This window comes from Cariama cristata, unplaced genomic scaffold, assembly GCF_000690535.1.
Source record: "Cariama cristata isolate BGI_N322 unplaced genomic scaffold, ASM69053v1 scaffold21190, whole genome shotgun sequence".
Taxonomy (NCBI): domain Eukaryota; kingdom Metazoa; phylum Chordata; class Aves; order Cariamiformes; family Cariamidae; genus Cariama; species Cariama cristata.
Window position 1 is genome coordinate 1 of NW_009593264.1, and position 18,295 is coordinate 18,295.

The 18,295-nt window shown below is 41.9% G+C and overlaps 1 protein-coding gene across 1 annotated transcript in view; it reads right to left on the reverse strand.

Moving 5' to 3' along the window:
- Positions 1–1,071: 1,071 nt before the first annotated feature.
- Positions 1,072–18,295, reverse strand: part of PHLPP1 (PH domain and leucine rich repeat protein phosphatase 1) — a 67,319-nt gene continuing 50,095 nt past the window's right edge. The window contains exons 12-17 of the mRNA XM_009709764.1: positions 17,922–18,084; positions 13,021–13,151; positions 8,734–8,838; positions 7,570–7,764; positions 5,106–5,334; positions 1,072–3,137 (exon numbers count right to left, since the gene is read on the reverse strand). Of these exons, the coding sequence (XP_009708066.1) occupies positions 2,013–3,137; positions 5,106–5,334; positions 7,570–7,764; positions 8,734–8,838; positions 13,021–13,151; positions 17,922–18,084 (1,948 nt within the window). The 3' untranslated portion in view covers positions 1,072–2,012. The remainder of the gene's footprint in view (positions 3,138–5,105; positions 5,335–7,569; positions 7,765–8,733; positions 8,839–13,020; positions 13,152–17,921; positions 18,085–18,295) is intronic.

Sequence of the window (18,295 nt, forward strand, 5' to 3'; positions counted from 1 at the left end):
CTTTCCAAGGATAATGAGGAGAATGAATCATTCAGCATAATTTGAAATATACAATCTGTTTACCGAAGAACACCTTAGAGTTATTAGCCAATAAACCATAAACTTTTTTTTGGTTTAAATACATCATTTAATGAGTTTTCTTTAAGAAAGAGATATTTTGAAGCTCAAATTACAATAAAGTACAATCTTCTAGATCTACAGTAGACAGCACTATAAACATTTACCAAACCGGGTATTTTCACGTTTGCTCCTTTGCTGTTACTGTTATAATTTAAGGAAAGGAAACTCAAAATCTCTTGTTAACAGCAATCCTGTCCTAACTTGGCTATTTCACCCTAGAACAGAATAAGGACAACAGCCTGTTACCACAGTCCTCTCCCAAAATACAGACCAAATGTCAAGCAGGAGCAAGACACTGTCACAATCACACGCTAATTTAGCTTTTTTAAGAGTGATGAGTCAAATGGAGCAGTTGGTTGAAGGCAACATCGAAAAAGGGTGTTGCTCCTTTCCCACAGGAATCACAAAAAAGTGTCCTTTTGCTACCAAAGTTAAACTGCCATTGAACTCATGTTCATTCAACACATTTGAGCAAATCTGAGCTTACGTAGGCAGCTTTGAGTTCACTTTTCCACCTTCTCCTTATATTTTCCCTCTTCTCTCCATATCCAAGGTTTTCTTTCTCCCTTTTCTTAGCCTGCATTATCCCTTCATCATTTCTATCTTCAGTTACTCGGTCCCAGTGGGATAGAGCCAGAGCACCGCTCCTCTTCGGTCTTCTGGCATTGTCAATACTCTGGCAAAGGGCAAATCAATAGTGCTGAATTAGTACTGAGAAAGAAAAAAGAAACAGATCAATTCCTCAGAGAGTTGTTTTGTATCTTTTAAAGGCCATTTTGCATGGCCTTTAAATTCTCAAAGTACATGTGAGCTTCTGCAGTTAGTGTAAAAATGTGATCGAGCTGAAAAAGTTTCAACATTTCTTGGTTTAAACTGAGCAGCACGCTGACGAACCACAGCAAGTTACTGCTTGAAAGCTGCTGCTCAGCTATTCAGACATAAAAGCAGACATCAGGTGTAAATTTCATATTTATTATAACAAAAATTATGACATGTTCATTTGTGCATTCGGCTTTAATATAACTCTTGGTATGTAAATGTTCTACAGCAAATGAGCTCTATACAATCATGCTGGTTGTGGCAGCAGTAAGGAACACAAACAAAAGGTGTCTGTAAAAGTAAGGAAAGAAAGAGACCAGAGGAAAAAGTGGGTTTCTTTAAATGGTCTACACCATCTCGGCTCTAGCTAACTTGTACACAGCCACTCAGTCCGTCACGCTCAACGACCATGGCCCAAAGAGTCGCTTAAGAAAAAAGGTCAGTTTTTCAGGTTGTGTCCTTAATGCCAAGGCTACAAAACATGTAAGCATCACTATACAACACTGAGCTATTTACAGGAATTTCCCAATCAACTGTTCTCTCAGAGAAAATTAGTGAATCTCAGTGACTTAAGTCACCTGAAAGAGTAAAGCAACTCCTAGGAGTTAGTCTCCATATTCTACAAATGTCTATCATTTTCAAGACCAAAAAAAGCCTTTTCTCTCAAAGAAATACAGTATTACAATATTACTTAAATCATTTAGCACTGGCTACTGCCCTGCTTTTCAAACAAAACAAACAAGCCATTTTAAAAAATATTACATCATCATCTGTTTCTCAGCAATATATTAAACCTTTTTATTATTTTTTTTATTTTTTTGTTTTTACACTTGATATGTTAAGGGAAGGTTAACTATTTGAAACTTTACCAGTCAAGCGTCTCTAGAAGAAAGTCAATGTATATTAAACCTAACAAACTGAAAAGCTGCAGTTATCTGTAGTGGCAGGATAAGGAAAAGGAAGTATATAAAGGAAAAGGATAAGGAAAACCCCTGCTGTAATGCGAGCCCACTGGGTCCCGCACTCAAGTCTCCTTGTTTGTTGGTTTATTTCTGAGCAGTAAATACAGTGGGTCATAGTGGTGTATCGTAATAATCTGCCAGGTGGTCCATCGGATACTGCCGCTGCTGCTGCTGTTGCTGCTGCTGCTGTTGTTCCTGGTGCTGCTTCATAATCTCCTTGACTTCTTCTTCAAGCTCTGGTGGGATGATGAACTGGTCATCGGGATCGGGCTGTGCTGGAGCAGCAAAGTAGCCCCCTGTTTTTCTGAGCGGCGCATCTGTTGCAACTTCAATTAAGTTATGGCTCCTCTCTTGCGGCGCTACAGAACCATTGCCCCGCCGGCGCCCTATTGTGCCTGTGGCAGAATATTCAGCTTTCCTGGGAAGGCCGGGCTCGTCTTCGTTGGCACTGATGACGATACCTTCGTCGCTGGTTTCCACCGGCACTTGGAGAAGCTGCTTCTCCTTTGCTCTGCTGCAGTGGATGTCCACCTCCACTTCCACACGGCTGCCGTTGGTGAACACCCCCTCAATCGGCTCCTCATCGTCGCTGTCAAGGCCGTTGTCGGAGAAGGCGCTGGAGAAGGTGGCACTGGAAAGCTGCCGCTGGAAAGAATTGGACAGGCAGACGGGGTGCAGCATGCAGCGCTGCTCCCCCGGGTAGGCTGGGCTGTTCTCGTTCATAGCTACCTGGGGAGGCTCGTCAGAGGCCGTGGACCCCACCTCACTGCTCATTTCAGAGGTGGAGATCTCGCTGCTGATCTCTGAAGCCATGCCGCTGCTTGAAGATGGCATCCCAAGCGCATCTGTTGGCCTGTCCTTGATGACCACGTTGACAGACTGGGGGAAAATGCCTGGGCTGGGGGGTGGGACCCCATTAAGTTCACAGCAGCAGAAGCTGTCCTCTGTCACGTTGAGCTGAACCACAACAGCGCTGATACTGTCGTTGCAACCGTAACTCTGGGCCAAAGTGCAAAGCTTCTTTGCGGCTGCCAGCGCATCAGGCACGTTTCTGACTGCCTCCACTGCTTCATCCATCGAGAGGCTGTCCCACAGCCCCTTGCTCCCCAGAATGAAGAATTCATCTTGCGGAGTTAAGGTGATGGACTGGACGTGAGGACGCGGCACAACACTTGGGTGAAGGAAGGTGTAACCCAAGATTCTTGTTGAATCCGTCACACCATTCACTTTGCCATCCTGAAATTAGAAAGGACAGGAAATCGGAAAGAAAGCAGACAAGGATACACGGCACTTGCATCTCCTTGCATTTTACTGATGGCTGTTTTTGCAGTACCCCCACCACTGTCATTTATGGACAAGAAGACAGAAAAGCAAAGTGACTTGCAAGGAGGTGACAGAGCTGGGATTAGAGCACAGCAATAGCTGGTTTGCAATCCTGCGCTACGCCTCCTACACCCTACTGATTTGTCATCAGCATCACCTATACACAGACCAGCAAAGCAGAAGTCTGCAACAAAGAGCCATCTATTCTGCTCCTGCAGCTGCGGGAGCCAACTGGACTAATGTTTTACCAGTGAGTCAGACTTATCCCTCCTCCACCCACGATATCTGGCTTTATACAGGGCAGAGCCACACACAGCTCCATTTGCTATGGGGGCAAGTCACTCAGTTATGACTCTCTTGCAGCTGTAACAATCATAGGTTTCATCTTGGCTCATCATTTTGGAAACAAAAGTTCATTTAAAAAAAAAAAGTTTAAATGAAGCATGCAAGTCAAATGCAGCAGAAAGCAAGTCTGCATTTTGCAGTCAGCTGAGTTGTAGTGAAATGTTTTACATGCCCCAATTACTTACTACATTTCCACTTAGCTATGACATTTCCAAGGGGAGGAGGAGTAATATCTGAAGGGAAAACATCAGTAAAAATGGACGTATTTGAGAAGTAAATCCCATGTGCGTCCAAGTCCCAGGATCCTGTCCTGGTTAGGATCCAAGCTGCCAGAATAAGCAGAGCAAGTGTCTGGAACAGCAAGCCTGGCTATCTGTCAGCCTGCTGGGGATAGCTGCACCCTGCTAACTGCGTGTGTGAGAACAACAAAGATGAAGATTTACACTCATTTGGTCCAGCTGACGACTGCAGTGGTTATTATAAAGCAGATAACCACAGAAAAGCGAACCAAGGCTGAAAAAGCTTCCCCTTTAAAACCACTCAGAAGAAAAAAAAACCACACAAAACAAAAAAAAAAACAAAACCTTGTTGGCTTCTTAACTTCCCCATTAGAAGGCTGACAGCAGTGATAAGCCATCAAGGTGCATGAAATCAGTGAGTCATCTTAAGATTCAGAGCAGAAATTTCCTTTTTCCTCTACTGAACAACACAGCGAGCGTGCCTCGGTGATGCACACTATATGTTGGAGTGACTCCTTTCCAACCCGTCACGTTTGAGATCCCAGTTGTCTCCTTTCCCCAGCAAGATCAATAGGCACATGACTTATTCCACACACTCCCCCCCTCCCCACACACGCATACCCTGCTCACTGACATACAGCAGTGAGTTTTCTGCCCTTTCCTCCACCATTACGACGATTCAATATTTATCTATTCCTATGCATGTGTTACACAAGGCAAAGTAAAACTGACAGCAGTGGCTTCAAGCTTGTAAGAAGGGAACAAATAGTCTTCTCCTCTCTCATGGTTCAGCTGAGCACAGGATGGGTTTTCCTTTTGGGCAAGTGCTCTCTTCAAGAGCTGCCTGTCAAAGGGCAGCTCTGGGAATGTAGGAGCTCAGACAGCAAAGTCAGCCTGCCAGGAGCAAGGAATCTCCTACGGGAAGGATGGCATTGCTCTAAGTGCTCTGCCCTCTCATCATTTTCAACTGGAGAGGGTCTTCGTGACAGCTCCAACACAGCAATTCCTCTCCCCATTAGGAGGAGAGCGTCTGCTTTCTGGTTTCAATGCAACATGCTCACAGTTGCTCACTCTCTGAAGCTAACCAAAACCCAGCATGGCAATGGGATGGAAAAGCAACTTGATTGCATGGTAACTTGGCTGCATGATATGAATCAGGAAAAGTGCAACTCTGGAACCCATACCATTAACACTACCTCTTAGAAGTTACTAATATCGATATGTAATTTTATGCTTTGCTGTGCAAATACTCTTCAAGGAAGCTGCAAGCTGCAATGGTCCCTAACTGTTCTCTAACCTCTGTGATAATGGCCTTATGCTGCTTAATCCTCTTCAGCTCTTCCTCACAACTCATCATGTAACACCTGGACAAAGGCAGAGGTTTCCCATTCCGGCAGAGAACGGTTTGGCACTTCCCCACGTTTGCTGAGGTTAGTGTGAAGCATCCACCAGGGTCCATGGGATCATGTTTTATATGGCAAAGGACAGCAGAGCCTCCAAGTTTTTGTCCAGCTGTTCCAAGTTTCCTGGAATTTAAACAAAACAATGATTGTTCTTTAATTGGAAAACAAGTGTTACGGGTACTACGGAGAAACAGCCGCTGTTCTGCAGCCACAAGCACTCAGGGCATTGACTCTATTGGATCACTGGGACAGAAACAAAAGTCTCCACTGAAGACTGCGACACTACAGCAACACTGCAGAGAAATCACATGCAACTCTCAGGCAATGTGTTATTTACAAGTAAGCAGATCCTCAAATCTGCTCAATTTTAGGAAAAAAAAAAAACCCAAACCTCTTTACGCTTTTAAGAGTTACACAGTTGTCTCTCTTCCTCTACATCTTGAAGATGTTTGTTTTAAAGGTCAGATCGAGGGAAACAGAGAGGGTTAGAAAAGTACCGAGGACTATTAAACGAGTACAGGTAGAGCTTAAAAAGGGGGTTCATATTATCCAGCTGGTTCTCTGGCTTCTGAAGCTACAGAATTTATTATAAAAATAATAACTCTAAATGTAAAACCTATTTTTGAGTAAAAACAGAAGGCAGAGGTTCACTGTTTTGTGATGTCTTCAGAACAATGCTCTTAAAGTATCAAATGATGATCAAAAAAAGCACAGTGGCTGTTAACTCCAATGTAAGAAGGGCTCACTTTTTATTTATTCTGTCAGTTACTAACCTGCTAAATAGGTTCTTCGAAATATTTAAGCCTGCTGTTTTAGCAGGAGTCATAGTGAAAAAAAATAAATCTATGGATAAAACTGAAGTTTTCAGAATCCTGTCATTAGAATGTAAATTAATTTCAATACTAGACTGTGAAAAACCATTCATCTTTCCTAGTATCTTGTTTATCAGGGCCTTCTCCTATAGTAATTATAATTAGCTTTCTAATTACTGTAGTTCCTAGAGGTTACCAAAATTTATATTAAGGCTATGTATAGCTGGCAAGAACTTTTGATTCAGAATCCCGGGGAGAGAATGCACAACTAAATTTGTAACCAAGCTTCAATGTGCTTTCTTATTTTATTTTTTAAAAAGACACTTCAGGAGTGTTGGATATCATCTGTAATAATCCTGAATGAACCGTTAAATGCAACTGGAATGAATACTATTTCTGGTTCTTCAAAGAAGCAAGTTAGCTTATTTTGACTTGAGACAAAAAACCAAAACAAACCAAAGCAGCAGCTTTTTGTAGGAATGCCACATTCCTGTGAAATTGCATTAGTAGCAAACAAAACCACTTAATAAGTACTTTCGATACTCAAATTTGTTATTATTTTTGAATATTTTAAGTATATGGCAACCACCTTCTCAGCCACTGGTCTGAGGCACTGTTATAAGCAATTATGGGAAGGAAGCATTTTCGCTCTTGTGTTTGTAAGGTTTAATTCCACCCTGTTGCTTCTGGATCTTTCCTAGTACTAAATCTTCAGTATTTTTCCTTTCCAAAGGTGCAGCAATTCAACGATAAGCAATCCTACTTTTAACTTGCTCCATTTCCTCAGTCTCTAAGCTGCTTATTTGCTTTCTCTTTTGTTTCCCTGACCTCTTCGTTCCCCTTTGTTCAATTCCATTCATACTCCTCCTTCGTTCGGTGTCTCCGCAGGCACAATTTCTTCTTCTGTCAAGAACAGCACGCACACCGGTTTCCAAACCACTACACAGAGCTACTATTACACTCACAGCTATCATAATCACAATCTCTTTGGATGGGTCCTGCTCAAATAATATTCTAAGGCCAAAGGGATGACAGAAGATAGACATTTCTAAGGAGTCAGACTATATGTTTTAAATATTTGCGTAGCCTTAAATAACCTGAATTGGTACAGAGGAACAGAAAGGATCAGCCCAGGCTTTGCAGCCAGTAGTAGTAGCGAAGTTTAAGAGATTCACACCACTTTGTTACAGCCAATCGTGAATCATAAGACTTAAAGAAGATACCAGAAAAGAGTAAAGAAGATACCAGAAAAGAGTAAACCTTCACCCACCACTTATAATCATGAGCATTCAGTAACTCAGGTTGGTCTGGTTTTTTTGGTTTGGGTGGGAAAGCATTGGGGTTTTTCTCTCCATACTTGAAAGGAGCAGAGGGCAATAGTCACAAAACAAGCAATAAAAGAAAACACCGTAGCCAGATACTGAGGCTTTTTTCCCCTCTCGTGTGTTTTTGAAGCAAGAAAAGAGCAGGTGTCTGACATCAAAGTGGACAAATTTCCCAGTGAGCACACACACAAGGCAAAAAAGGCTTCAGATCCAAGACTCACCTCTGCATAACGATGAAAGTGTTGATCATGTATTCCTCCTCATTTTTTGTTTTCTGCAGCTCTTCTGCTAAGATGTCGCTCATTGTGCACTGCAACAGATACGGCACTTCCACATTGCGGTCACCATCAAAAACACCATAAAGTGCCTCTCGGTTGTCACAGAAATTATTGGCTGAAAGTGCTGCCACACATAGCCTAGTGGGGGGAGAGGAAAAAAAAAAAAAAAAAAAAAAAAAAAAGGCAGGAGAACATCAAGGTTGTTACCCACTACCAGTTTCTCATCTTGTCGTTCTGACCAGAACAATGCAGCCTGATTTGAGAGCTACTTTTAACCACCTCTGTTCACAAGCATTTCAGGACTTTCTGAGCTGTGTGTGGAGAAGAGTCAGGCCCATCAATAGTGCTAAGATGTGGAGAGAACTATACTGGAAGTTCAAGTCAAGCCCTAAGGATTCTTCCTCCTTTTCAGCATGTGAACAAGTCCCTTGTTTGTAGAAATAGGGGGAAAAGTATCTTTGTAACAACATCAGTTTAAACTGCACTTGCTCCTCCAAAAGCCATCCTTGTGATTTCACATGCTGATGACCAAGTTGTGCGTTAAATCAGTTAACAGTAAGTAAAGGCTTGCTGGCACTTGCTACGGAAACCTAGGTAGCAGAAGATTTTTAAAAAGGTATTTAAGGAACAAAGAAAGATTCATCACATTGCCAGCAACACAGAGACTAGCAGACTCTTGGTACATTATTTGTCAAGTGCTGCCTTAGTCACAGGAGCTGTGCACACTATGAATATTCAGAGTTTTGGCCATTCTGACTCTTCCTTTAGTATCTCTGATTTGCTTGGTAAACATCCTTTGGTTGAAGATAAAGCAGCTTTGCAAAAAGAAAAATGCTTTTAAACACTCAGATCTCTTGCAAGTACCAGAGTCTTGCATAGACAAAATGTGTCGGTTACACTTGTATCTTAGCAACTTCCCTAACAAAGACCAAAGTAGAGAGCCAGGCAGGGGCCCGGTATACAAATACAGAGTCATGGCATGGCCTCTGCCTTTGTGAGGCCCAAAATGTCCCCAGAACTTTCACTGAAAAAAGGATTTCTTTGTATCAGCACAGAGGCGCTTTGCTGCTAGGATGCTCATATAATAAAAACCACATCAGGTCATACTTGTTCTTAACGCCCGATGCTTCTGTGTAGCCGTGACTCCACACCGCTGGCGCTCCTGAAGCATCACCGGCCGAGGGCTGGTCGATCTTGAAGCAACGGATATTGCTGCAAGGAGAAAGGAAAGGGGAGAGATGCAAGGGATTGAAGTGTTCACAAGCTCCAGCTTAAAATGTGAAGATAACACCTTTTTTCCCCCCCCTCCCAGTTCTTAGTAATACATTTAATAGAAGAAAATGAAGCAGGACATTCAAAGTGGTTACTTTTATGTGCCTGTATACAAAGAACAAAAAAGCAGTAAATAACTGAGCCTCTGTGAGGGTGTCAGCTGCACTGTTTTGCTTAGCCTGCTTTTCTTTCCCTGCCCTCACCCCTGAGCTATTTGTTTCAAACCTGGCCCAGTAAGAATACAAGGCCAATTTGTCACTAGTTTGATGAAAGCCAACACAGAGGAGTGATTTTTTTAACTAATATGTCTCTCCCACCCATTTTGACAACAAGTCTCTGGGCTCTTTTCACTGTACTCAAATAAAACCTCCTGTGTGATCCATGCCATCCCCTAAATGGGGAGAAAAAAAAAAAAAGAAAAAAGAAAAAAGAAGAAAAAATTATGTAGAAACAGCAATGTATAGTAACAGCCTTTCATGAAAATGCCCACAAAACAGAAATTCGCTTCATCCTGGTCCTGCACCAACCTGCAAGAGCCAGCCTGCGGCCCCAACAGCGGGCACAGCCCTGCTGCCTTCCCCAACTGTGCAGTCCAATTTTCACTTCGGTCCTTGATCCTCTACCCTCCAATTTACTACCAACATAGCCTTTAGCCTGAATTTCAAATATCTCATGCAGCGTAGTAAAGACTTAAAAAGGGCCCAGCCCTCTCTGTTTATACCCTTCTCTTCACAGCCTTTGCTGTGAGATGCTTTGCTGGGCAGAGATGACCTCCCCCCTGCTCCCTACTGCTCTCTTCCAAAGGCAGGGAAAGCGAGCTCCCCCACACGCTGCAGACACTTCAAAGGCACCCGAACCTTTCATGAACCAAATGAATCATAAAAGGACACAGGCAGAAAGGTCTAACTGTTCACTCTGAGCATTCATTTTTCTCTATCCAAACCCCCACCTGACCTGAACACACAGAAAAGTCTTTTCAGCATTGCACAGGCTTCCTCAAATAACCTGAAGTACTGTCACATCCAGTTTGATTTCTTTTTACACTAATCGTCAGGATGTACATCAGCGAGGGCAGATTAAAAGCAAACAAATTGCACAAATAACATTAGAACCACTGGTGTTTTAAGCCTTTAGTTTTGCAGCTCGCTCTGTGACAAACAGGAGGCAAACACCTTGCCATGAGCATTAGAAAATATCATCTGACCCCAAATCAAACTGGAAACCTGGATCTCTTCTAAAGTAGCAGAGATTTTAATTCCGTCTGCACCTGCAAAACACTACACACATGAGCAAACACACTTTCTTTGCAGACTTCTCACACAAGGTACTTATCCTCCAGGGCACAGGAACTTGGATCAAAAAGGTTTTTCTGTTTGTTTCTTTTTTAACTGGGTTGAGCAGCAGGTCGAGGGAGGCTCTCCTCCCCCTCTGCTCTGCCCTGCTGAGGCCACAGCTGGAGCTCTGTGTCCAGTTCTGGTCTCCCCAGTTCAAGAAAGACAAGAAACTACTGGGGAGAATCCAGTGGCGGGCAACAAAGATGATGAGGGGACTGGAGCATCTCTCTTATGAGGAAAGGCTGAGGGAACTGGGTCTGTTCAGCCTGGAGAAGAGAAGACTGACAGGGGATGTCATCAATGCTTATAAATACCTTAAGGGCAGGTATCACAAAGATGGGGCCAGACTCTTTTCATTGGTGCCCAGTGACAGGTTAAGGGGCAATGGGCACAAACTGAAACTCAGGCAGTTCCATCTGAATATGAGGAAGAACTTTGATACTGTGAGGGTGACAGAGCACTGGAACAGGCTGCCCAGAGAGGTTGTGGAGTCTCCTTCTCTGGAGATATTCAAAACCCACCTGGATGGGATCCTGTGCCACTTGCTGTAGGTGACCCTGCTTTGGCAGGGGGGTTGGACTGGATGATCTCCAGAGGTCCCTTCCAACCCCAACCATTCTGTATGACTGACCCCTGGTTCCTGGGAAGGTTAAGGATGCAGAGTTGTCTCAAGGCTTCCCAGCAGTGGTGAAAAAAGCTACCTCAAAGCGTTGCTTTCAGCTTCCTCAGTGGCACCACTACAAATAGACCATGTGCCCAGAAAGGAATGATATCCAGCAGCACACCCTATGCAGGAAACATCAGCTAAGGCTTCCAGAAAGCATGGTTTATTTTCCCCCTAATTTAAAATGATTATTACAATTGACCTAGATGCTCTTTCCTAAAAACCGGAGTAGCAGCATCTCTCTTTTTTTTCTTTTTCATTTTAATTGTTACTGAAAATTCTTACACCCAATACATCACTTGGCAACATCCTCCTAAGCATGCAAGCCTCCTTTAAGATCATCATACATATTAAAAAAGCAAGCATGCATGACAAGACTCTTCCTCTCACCAGAATACATATTAACCTACTACCTGCTTGAATCCTGCCAGGGCACAGATGGAGAGCTGCCTTTCCTATGCAGAAGGGAGATATAAAAAGTACCAAGTGCACAAGTATTTTTGTGCCTGCCACAAAAACCAAGTGAAAGGAACACCTCCTTCCTTACAGTCATTTATAGCAGTATACTGTAGAAGTCACCATAGTGTATCAGTACAGCCACTAAGCAGCCCCTCAGGAAGCCTGAAACACCTGACTGTGGCTAATGAATATTTGGGAAGAGAACAGACCTGAGGTCTTAAGAATAATTTATTAAAAAAACCCAAATAACCAAACAAAACGCACACACAAGAGGAGAAAAAGTTTTCCGTGAATTCAAGACAACACATATACGAGTGAAAATATGGGGTCTAACTGGGTCACGCTACTCTTCTACTATTTAGGGCTTAAATTTGTGCAGTACTGCTATAGGGCATGATGCCTGAATATTAAAGTGGCAATAGATTGGCTTGCCCATCTTGCATGCTAGGTTATACACAAGAAAAGCCAAACTTTCACTTGTGTATATATATATGTTTTTATATATATATATATATACACACATATGTTTTTTCACACCCTTCCCCCCGCCCCCCCATGAACCAGAGCAACATTACACACTGCTTCTTCAGGAAGGTTTCCTGTATACAATAAAACAGCTTTTAAAATAGAGGAATGCCCCTTTTTTTCACCATCTGCTGCAGAACATGGACTCTTGTTTTTATCTGTGAAAACTCATCATTATTCAAATTTCCATTTAAATTTGATAAAATCCGCTGATTCAATCTAAAAGCAAATTCACAACGTAAATTTCCCTTGCTTGCACAACAGATGAGGTTTACTACTCCAGTAGTAACCATTTAAAAGCAAACAACACAAAGGAACTGCTCAATCCTTAAAAAGTAAATCAACCCTTCTTGGAATCATTCAGTATTTAAGGATCAGAGACTTAGAAGGAAACTCTGAGCTGGTGCAGTTCCCTTCAGAACGTAAGAAAAGCTCAAGGCAGCACCACTGTCCACGGGGAATCTGGTTTAATGAAACAGTTTCCTGACACACTGCAGAAGGAGGCAGAAGGCACTTGGCGAATTTCAGTTAGGGATGACACTGAAGTCCCAGAAGAGGAAACAAACAGGCAGACAGGAAGGAAACAGAGCATCCCAAAATAAGGGAACTAGCTTTGCTGTAAGCAGAGCAGGAGACGCAAGTCTTCAGGAGAGGTTTAAATATGAAGGATACATACGTATTTCTTGGACAAAAGCAGAGAGGTATGAAGGGTAACAAGAAATTGCATGTTGAAGAGGTAAAAAGCAGCAAAATGGCGAAGACAGACCCAAGCAGATGAATGTGAGCAAAAAAATACAGTAAGCAGCTACTGACATCTCAATGGTGGAATAAAATAAGTATTTTGGATGAATCTAACACAAGAAGTAAAATGGAGACGAAACTGGCCCAATAGTGTTTTTACCAGACTAGCAGACCTCTTCAGGAGTTACAGCTGACAGCAATTGCACTGAACTGGGTAAAGTCATCCTCTTTAAGGAAGCATCAATTTCTGACCTACCCACATAATCTGTTACCTTCTGACCCGCTGACAAGAGGGAGCCATACTCCTCAAAGAGATTTACACTTCCATGTATTGTGGTTTTGTCACATTCCAGTGTCAGGAGCCGTTCTGCCCTCTTCCCACTCTGTAAGGTCACTTACTTCAGCAGCTCTAGGGTTTTGTGATCCAAGGCTAATCGAGGATTTCCAGTCAGGTCCAGCTCTTGTAGTTTTGGAGGCAGGTTTTCAGGCAATGTGACTTCACTCAGTTCATTGCAGCTTAGGTCCACGCACTGCAAAAGGAAAGCAGCCAAATAAGCAAGAGAATTCAGCTGTCATCAAGATCATAGAAATTTTGATGAAATGTAGTAATGCATGTTTCATGAACAATAAGGGCTGCAACCAAGACCTAAGACTATTCATTTAAGTAAGTCGTTCTTACAAAAGAAATTCATATGGCATTTAGCCATCTTACCAGATGTCTGGGACACCTAGAAATATGTTCCCTCCATTTCTCTCTCTGGCCAGGTGTCATCTTGTTACAAAATTAGTAAGTTTTGTCTGCTCTTCAAAGAGATAAAGACAGTCAGTGTATTTTCAAGTATTTAAGAAAAAATGTTACTCAGGAAACCAGTCTTTTAATTGATAAAGGAATCGTAGATAAATACAGTTGGGGCTTCTAAACCACTGGAGCAGTCCCTCCTCCAAAGTCAGTTTAAACCAGCATGTGTATGAGCAGGCTCTCAGGAATTCAGTATTACTGAGGGATATTAAAATAAGCAGGGTAATGAATGCATGTGGAGGGGAAGAGGAGTAGAAGGGGAAAGGAAAAAAAAAAAATCGGAGCAGTTTTAAACATGGTTTTAATTTGTGTCATTTTAGATGAAGTCATATTTAAATATGAAGTCAATAAAACAAGTGAAAAAAATTAAAGCTTAAATATTTCAGAAAAAATATGATACAAAACAGCAGAGAAAATTCCCGGCTATCCACCAGCTAAGCACAAATTATCTAGAACAAGTGCACTAGAATGACAAAATCCTCAAACAAACATCATTTAAAGCTGCATATCCAGATGAAAGTCAACAGACAAGAAAAAATATGGCATTTTAGAACAAAAAAAACTCTCTCAACCCAGGACCATCTGGGTGGCATGTACCAAGAATTGCAAAAATAAAAAAATTTTGGGAGGATAGAGCAGGCTGGTATTTAACAGAGGACAGAAGAACTATCCACACCTTTCAGAAAGACCATTTTCTACTTTCAACCCGTAAAAAGATAAAGACTTCAAAAACTTTAAAAAAACCAGAAAGCTGAAAGGGGCAGTGGGAGGCTTTTCCTAGCTGCACATTTTGACCATTACTTAATTTCCATTGATATAAGCAAGACACTTTTATTTTTGTGGGTATATTCAAAGAAATTGGGTCCTGAGCTGGAAGAAGGCATAAAATAACCTAGTAAAATCCAGAAAAGAAAAATCTCCTAACACTTTATTAAATACACACAATGGAAATAAAGAATTTCTGACCCAAATCTTGAATTCTGAGATTGTCTAATATGGAGGCCTTATTAACTATGAAGAACAAACTGCTGACGTTATCTAAGCTCAGTAAGGAAACAGGAGTTTAAATCTGTCACGCAAATAAAATAGTAGACAGCTTAACAGAACAGTTATTCCAGCGAGCTTTTCCCTCTGCGCAACTCCTTGTTGCTTCCAGAGAGCCAGTAATTACTTTGCAGATTAAAGAAGCTGCCGGCAGGCCTTGCTGTGTTCAACACCTCAATGCCATTACAAATTTGATGGAAGAGCATGCTGGAATAACAAGTACAAAAATCAGTAAAGTAGTTTCATTGTTCTCATTAAATGCCCAATACGCCAAAGGTAGTGACACTCTACAGCAGATCCCTCGATCCCTAAGCACTAGTGAAGATAGCTTATTTATCAGGTTAGGATTTCTCAGATTTTATTTGTACTGTTTGAAGAATAGGCTAAGAGGGACTTTCTGCATATCTGTGTTAAATTTAGTCCTTATTCTACTCCCCAGGCAAGCAGGAAAGCCTATTTCCTAACTAATCGCAACTTCCCCATGCATTATTTTAACGCAAGCTGGTTTAGCCTCACCCATGCAGCACCAGAAGAACAACTCCTGCAACTGCACACAGGATTTTGCACTGGATGGGCCAGCTGGAAGACATGGTTTAATATTCAGCATTTGCTTACACTGCATTTACAGCTTTGTAACTGTTTTCTTCAAGGCTGGAAGGGACTTCAGTTATCTCCAGCTGCGACTGAAGGTGGTCATACCAATACTAACCTGTTTAACTAGAAGAAAAACTACCAAAGATTGAGAATTTCATCTTAAAGATGCTACTGCTACCAGTTCTTCACTTATTTTGGACCACAAGGTAATGTGCCTGTGAAAGATAAGCTCGACCAAAAACTGAGACAAGAAACCTCCGCATCACCCTCGCCACAGCAGCCCAGCAAGATAGCCATGAAACAGAAGCAACTTATCAGTCAACAAAAACTAGATGACAAAGTAAAGCCAGGCCCCAGGTGGGAAAAGCAAGCCTGGGTTGCTGAGCTCTGCTCAAGCAGTAAGGACTACTCAACTGTTTGACTGCGAAAGAACACCAGGACACTGGATAACAATTAAAACAGTGTACTTTTTTATTTTCTAAGGCAAAGAAACTGAAGTCAAATAACAGCTGCAAAGAAGAGTCTGCTGGGGCATTGACTCAGGTGTGCGTGCTTCCAGCTGCTCGGCCATTCGCAGAAGACATTTCAATGTGCACAGATAAACCTAACTTTGACAGTACAAATAACTGTCATAAAATACAATAAAAACCCTAAAAATGTATTGTAGAAGATATCTCAGAGATATCCACCGGGGTCTTTAACATAGAGGACAACACATAACTTCTGTAGCCTTGACTGTAATGTGTAAAAAAGGCTTAGAGACAATTGTATCACTAAAATGACCTTGTGTTTGGAAATCCTGGAATTACTGCAAGTGTAAAAGCATCATCATTTATACTAGCTTTCCTTCTGAAATTATTTCAGACAGCAGAGTAACTGCTGCTACTAACTGTTCCAGTATCACTGACTCCAAAAACATAACACATATTTAATTAGTCTGAGAGGCTGACAAAACCAAAACAGCCATTACCTTAGGTAACAGAGTTTCCCAGGAAGGTTAGAGTGTTTGAATGCCACTTCAGTTAAAATTAACCATCAAATATGATATAATCAGAGAAGACATGAGACTATACAACTTTGTGCTTTGCTACAAGCAAGCTTATTTCACTAAACGACCAAATCCATACTTAAGGAATAAATTCTGAACTTAATTTGGCACATTTTGAATGCTCTCACGTAGCTAAGAAGGAGCTCTGGTTAAGCTAAGTAACAGATACAGGCAGGCAGCACAAGCTTGACCTCCAAACTGACAAACACCAACCCTGACCTAGAGAAATCACCAAGAGGCCAGAAGAACCCCTATGCCCAAACAAGGCACCTTCCTATCTGGCAACTGTATGAACTCATTTCACAGAAGTCAAAACCAGGCTTGAGTACCGACCAGGCATTTTCTTTCCACAAAGGTGGAGTCCTGCAACACTGTGTCCTCTTAGATGGAGTCACTCCTGCTATCCCTGCAGTCCCAAAACAGTTAGTGACGTCCATGCCTCTTTCTTCTGCTAAAGAGAACTAAATAACCGTAGGGAACCAGCAGGAAGAAACTGTCAGGTCTTCCAAGAGTGTTTTTCTGCCAAGTGTTGCAGCAGAGTAGCACTTTAAATACTGACACTTTTCTAAAACACTCAGCTTTTCCCAAAATGCACAAACAAAAGAAAAAAGTTGATTGTTCCCTATCAGTGTGTTTACATTACCTGCCTTTTTTTTTGTTAACACCACCCTCATATTTTTAAAGAAATGTTTACCACGCAGAGCCTCGCTCCCCCACCCCAATTCTTCCTCTAAGAAAAAAGGCTTTGCTTCTGATTGAGTCTAAATGGCCCTCCGCTTCCTCTGGCCATTGTTCCGAAGAGGGAGGAGTATTCAAAAACCCACAAGTTTGTTTGAGATTTCCTGGCTAAAACCACAAAGCTCATCTTTACATGTACTCGCTGTCCAACAAAATTATTGCTCCTGCTGCTTTGCCTGACCCCAGACATCGAGGCACACACTGCAGTCTGGGAACTTAGCCTTCTGACTTTACAGAGTGCCCGAAGGACACTTCAACACTTCAGTTGTTTTGAGTCTGTGAAAAGGTAATCAGTTCTCAGCCTCAGAGAATGACATATTTTCTGCCATATCACAAGATTTGTATGCTGCGAGTTAACCGTCTTCCCAGCTCTGGATAGTGGAAACAGCACGCAGCGCAAAATATTCTGCACTATAGCCAGGCGAGCAGCAGGAACTCAATTCACAAAAGGTAAGCAGTAGTGCTCTTCAACATGGTCAAGCAAAGAATGTGTCCCACAAAAAGAAGTGTCAGGAAAAGTACAGAATTACTTCTGGAAACACATACAAGAGACAGATTAAGCATTCCTCCAGTTGTGCAAAATATGACTGCAATTAGGAAAATTAAAGTAGCTTGCCTAAATACTCAAATCCTGTGCTCCTGGAATTTATCTCTGTCCCCAGGGCCTATCCTATTCTGCAGCTTCAGCGGTTTTTAACACGTGTTCTAAACAAAGTCCATCCCTACACAATCAACCAATTGCCAAGGCAGCAAGAGTTAATTACATATAGCTCTTGCCAAATGTTTAAGTCGTATCATAACAGACTGTCACTGGAAGACAATTAACACTTATTTGGCAGAGAAGAAAGGATCTCATGAAGGTGACTGTAAAATCAGACTTTGAGGCTCTTCTTCCGTTCCACTCTGAGGCAGCACAGGGGTGAATATTTTGCATATGACCTCAGAGGAGAAAGCAGCTGTCAGATCTCCGTAATTTCTGAGAATATACCAACCTGTAGCAGTGAGAGACCTGAGGGGAGAATAGAATTGGTAAAGTCACATTACACTTGCTTCTTCCAAAGTATGTTCATTCCTTACCTTTATTTCAGAAAGCTGCATGACTTCTGGGAAAACTTCGATGCAGTTGGAGTGAGCAATTACAGTATGCATACGTCTGCAGTTCATGATGGTTGTTGGAATGGCTTTCAGTTTGTTCCCACTAATATCGATTTCCTCCAACTCTTCCAGCTTGGCCATTTTGCTATGAAAACAAGAGTTTCAGAATTTTTCTTTTAATAGACACCCATATTTTATTTTGAAGTGGTGATAAGAGCAGTGGTTTTCATTATTTTTAAGAAAATAAAATCACAGACATTCATCCTTGTTCACAGCAGTGCCTGTCACCTCTCCTCACATCAGATGCTAACACAGTTGTGGAACAGAATGTGTGCTTCTTCTGTCAATGTTTTGTT